Raw genomic sequence first — 5,000 nt, forward strand, 5'->3', positions numbered from 1 at the left:
TTTCGCGTGGACAGGAAAGTGGGGAGCCCATTGATAAATATGCCACTGTTCTACGAAACATGGCAGACTCTTGTGAATTTCAAGATTTGAAAGATTTGTTGATACGCGACCGCATCGTGTTTGGAATCGCTGATCACAACGTGAGAGAGCGTTTGTTGCGAGTCCCAGATTTGACGCTGAATAAAGCTCTCGAACTTGCACGAGCTGCCGAAGCAACCCAAAGCCAGTTGAAACAAATGCAAAACTTGCACGAGGTTAATGCAGTAGGGAAGAAGAAAGAAAACTTCTTCCAAAAGAAACAAGAAGAGAAGAAAAAATCAGCCAACGGCAGTGTTCAGCAGATCGACTGCAAATTTTGTGGCAGGAAACATGTACCAGACAGATCAAAGTGCCCTGCATATGGCCAACAGTGCAACAAGTGTGGAAAAAGAAACCATTTTGCTGCGAAGTGTACAGGAGGAAGGCAGTCCAGTCGTAATTTACATGCCAATCAGAATTTGAATTATGTGCAAGAAGATTCAGATGGGAGTCAATTTGAAGAGTATACTATTGATGTCATAACTTATCAAGTCAGTGCTGTGGAAGAAAAGAAACACCCAAAACAGTTGTTTACATCAAAGTAAACAATGCTGAAGATGTTACATTTCAGTTGGACTGTGGAGCAACTTGTAATTTGCTATCACTAAAAGAATTCTCAAGCATTATGGGGGATCCCAAAGATCTGTATTTGACGAAAACATCTGCAACACTCAAGATGTACAATGGAACCACTATGACTCCACTTGGAAAGTGCACTCTCAAATGTGCCAAAGGTGAGATGAGTACAGATGCAGATTTTTTTATAACTAATGAGGATGTCAGGCCTATATTGGGTGCTGAGTTATGTCAGGAACTGAACTTAATCAAGGTTATGGCAAGTGACATTTCAGAGTCAGAAACTGTGAATGCAGTAAATGACAAGGTTCAAACTGCCCACATTGTTCTAACCAGAGATCAAATTTTGAAACAGTACAGTGATGTTTTTGAGGGATTAGGGTGCATGGATGGCCCATACCATATGGAACTCGATGAAACTGTAAAACCTGTTGTCCACCCCCCTAGGAAAGTCCCTGTAGCACTAAGAGACCGTTTAAAGGAAGAACTGGACAAATTAGTCAGAGAGAAAGTTATCACCCCCGTTACAGAACCTACAAATTGGGTGTCTAGTTTGGTTCTAGTAAACAAGCCAGAGAAGTTAAGAATTTGTATTGACCCACAAGATTTAAACAGAGCCCTGCTGAGAGCCCATTATCCTCTCCCCACCATTGAAGACGTGGCAACTAGGCTATGTAAGGCTAAAGTCTTCTCAGTTTTGGATGCAAAGAATGGATTCTGGCAAGTTCAGCTAGACAAACCGTCGTCACTCTTGACCACGTTTAATACACCTTTTGGCCGTTATCGCTGGCTTCGCTTACCATTTGGAATCAAATCAGCCCCAGAAGAGTACCAGCGAAGAATCCATGAAAGCCTACAAGGTCTGAAAGGTATAGAAGACATTGTAGATGACATACTCTGTGTTGGTGAGGGTGACACCTATGAAAACGCAGTTATGGATCACGACAGAAACCTAATTGCACTCTTGGAGAGATGTCGTGAGAAGAATATCAAGTTGAATCCAAAGAAGTTACAGTTGAGAAAGCAAGAAGTGCCCTACATCGGTCATGTACTGACCCCTGATGGCCTCAAGCCGGATCCAAGTAAGGTCAAGGCAATTGTAGAAATGCCTACACCTTCAGACAAGAAGGCCGTGCAAAGGGTGCTTGGAGTGATTACGTATCTTGCGAAATTTCTGCCTAACCTGTCTGATGTTACAGAGCCGTTGAGACGTTTATTAGACAAAGATGTGCAATGGCACTGGAACGATACACACGAGAAATCATGGAAGCAAGTGAAACAATTGATCACAAGAGAACCAGTGCTGAAGTATTTCGACCCCAGTAAAGAAGTAACACTGCAATGCGATGCATCAGAATCTGGACTGGGTGCTGTCATACTGCAAGAGGGTCAGCCTATAGCATTCTCGTCAAGAGCGCTTACCAGTACTGAAAGAAATTATGCTCAAATAGAGAAAGAGCTGCTCAGCATAGTTCACGGGTGCACACGCTTTGACCAGTACGTTTATGGTAGGCCAATTACAGTACAGACGGATCACAAGCCGCTAGAGTGCATTTTCAAGAAATCTCTGCTTTCGGCCCCCAAAAGGCTCCAAAGAATGTTATTACAGCTCCAGAGGTATAGCTTGAATATAGTGTACAAGCCTGGAAAGGAACTATTCATTGCTGATACACTCAGTCGGGCATTCCTTCCCAATAAGCCGAGTACAGAAGAGTTGAAGTCGGAGGTTTTATCAGTCAAACAGGAAGAGCATCTAATCAAATCCATTGAAGAGATCAACATGGTCGAGTTTCTGCCAATCACAAGTCAACGCCTTGTTGATCTCAGAAGAAAAACTGATCTTGACGAAGGTCTTCAGCAGTTGAAACATATTATCAAGATTGGTTGGCCAGAAACAAAAGAAGAAGTCCCATCAGAAATCAGGAGATATTTTGACTTCAAAGAAGAGCTCAGCATCCAAGATGGTATCCTCTTCAAAGGAAATCGAGTAATAGTACCTGTAGCGCTAAGGCCCCACATGATCACGCAAGTACACTCAAGCCACCTTGGTATTGAAAGTTGTTTAAATAAAGCAAGAGATGTCCTGTTTTGGCCTGGCACGACCGCAGAGATCAGGGACTGTGTTTCTAAGTGCGAAACATGTAACACTTATCAGACAAACCAGCAGAAAGAACCACTCATACCTCATGATCCACCTAAACGTCCTTGGTCTCATGTTGCAACAGACCTTTTCAGTTTTGACAACAAAGAGTGGTTCATCATCGTTGACCACTGGTCAGATTACTTTGAACTGAACCAATTATCCAGTACCAACTCAAGCTCTGTTATCAAGTCTCTCAAGAATCAGTTCGCACGCCATGGCATACCTGATACTCTGTATTCTGACAACGGACCACAGTTTGCTTCCAGAGAATTCAAAGAATTTACATACGCCTGGCATTTTGACCACCAAACGTCTTCACCACACTATCCACAATCAAATGGCAAGATTGAAAATGCTGTTAAGACAGCCAAGAAGTTACTAACCAAAGCAAAGGCAAGTGGACAAGATCCATACTTGGCAATTTTGGACTGGCGAAACACACCTTCACCCAGTATTGGATAATCACCAGTACAAAGATTATTTGGACGACGTACAAAGACACTGTTACCTACAGCAGGAACTTTGTTACAGCCAAAGATCGTGGAGGGAACTGAAGGCAAGCTCAAAGAAAGAAAGACGAAACAAGCACTGTTTTACAACAAAGGAACAAAAGAGCTTCCTGTGCTTCAACCCGGAGACAGAGTGCGCATGAAACCGCTGCCATCAGACAAAGAAAATCTGTGGAGAAAGGGATCTGTTGTCAAACAAGTGGCACCTCGCTCCTACGAAGTAGATCTTCAAGGAACTATGTTCAGGAGAAATAGAAGACACTTGGTAAAGACCAAGGAACCATCGCCACAGTTGGATTTGGAATCCCAAGAAAACCTGCCAGCTAGTAGTACCCCTTTACCTGTGGAAGGACCACCTGTGGTGCAAACAAGATCTGGTAGAATCATTCATAGACCAGGACGACTACGAGATTTTGTTTGAGGAACGTTTTTTAGGACTTTGAACTGTCATCGTCTGATTGAGTGCTTTATGGTGAATAACGTTTTTTTATGAGAAGGGAGATGTGATGTTATGAAGTAGTGATCAATACCGCTGACATAATATTGCGAACTCGTAGGAAACGTTTTCGGTGACGTTCTTGTAAGTTTACTTGAGTTTTCGCTAAGACTGTTTAGTTAAGTTTGCTCGTTTTGAAGCTAAGGACTAACACAATGCCATGACAGCACCCCCAGCAGCAGCTACACAATCAGCAAGTTCCTCAGCTATTCCAAGCAATCCCTCTTAAACCTACATCTCTCAACACCATCAGCTACACCAGCCACACAGTATCATTCTTGCCGGACACCAGCTTCATCCGACTTAATAGCACCAGCCGCCACCTAGGGTAATTCTTGCCCAACACTAGGTGGTTCCACCTCCAATTTGCGTCAAGTTACTGCAGACCCACCTATCCAGCACGACACACTCACTCTCAACACCACCAGCTACACAGGGTCATTCTTGCCTGACATCAGCTTCCCCATCCACTTAATGTCCAGTTACTGTGGTCCCAGCTACACAAACTGCAGCTAGCCAGGCTCCTTCAGTACTTGTACCAGTAGCAGCCACTCTACCCCAAACTACCCTGGCACCGGTGACAAGGGCCACTCCACCACATATGCTACTCCAATAACAGACATTCCTGGTGCAGCTGCAGCCCAACTAGGTTCAGTGGCAACACTTTTGGACGATAGTGGTATTGGCTTAGACGGTGAGTTACACTAGAGTAAGTCTCTTTCGCAGGAGGCAATGGTTTAAATTAATGGAACTCCTGTACTGGGAGTTTTTGACCGCTTAATGGTTGAGAAGCGTCAGCAAACTGTTATACTGTATTGATTTGAATTTTTTTTGCAGTGGAATCAGATCCCATCAACGGGAGTGATCTCGTAGCAACTATAAACGGTGGAAAATCAAAGAGGCACCTAGAACGCAACGTGCCCTCAAGGAAAAGAAGGAAGTCTTCAGGTATTCATGTACATCAAGGAAACGCTGGACCAAAGGCTTCATGTTGTCTACACGTTTGGACTTAAAAGATAAAGAATCACTACATTCAACTTGGCCTGGATTGTTCCCAGCCTGCACTGATTAGTGCTAAGGCAATATTTTGGGAAAATCCATGGGTAATGCCCTGCTTAGCCTCATGACAATATTATTTTATTGCCTCTCAGTCAAAAGAGAAAATTGAAATCTTACACATGCTGGAAATCATGAAAAA

General features: G+C 43.4%; 1 protein-coding gene across 1 annotated transcript in view; it reads left to right on the forward strand.

Moving 5' to 3' along the window:
• The window catches only part of LOC137972669 (uncharacterized), a 930-nt gene extending 307 nt beyond the window's left edge, over nucleotides 1–623 (forward strand). Inside the window, exon 1 of the mRNA XM_068819399.1 lies at nucleotides 1–623. This exon is cut by the window's left edge and continues 307 nt beyond it. Coding sequence (XP_068675500.1) covers nucleotides 1–623 — 623 coding nt within the window.
• Nucleotides 624–5,000: the final 4,377 nt, after the last annotated feature.

The sequence above is a fragment of the Montipora foliosa genome, chromosome 10 (genome assembly GCF_036669935.1).
Source record: "Montipora foliosa isolate CH-2021 chromosome 10, ASM3666993v2, whole genome shotgun sequence".
In the NCBI taxonomy this organism is placed as follows: Eukaryota; Metazoa; Cnidaria; class Anthozoa; order Scleractinia; family Acroporidae; genus Montipora; species Montipora foliosa.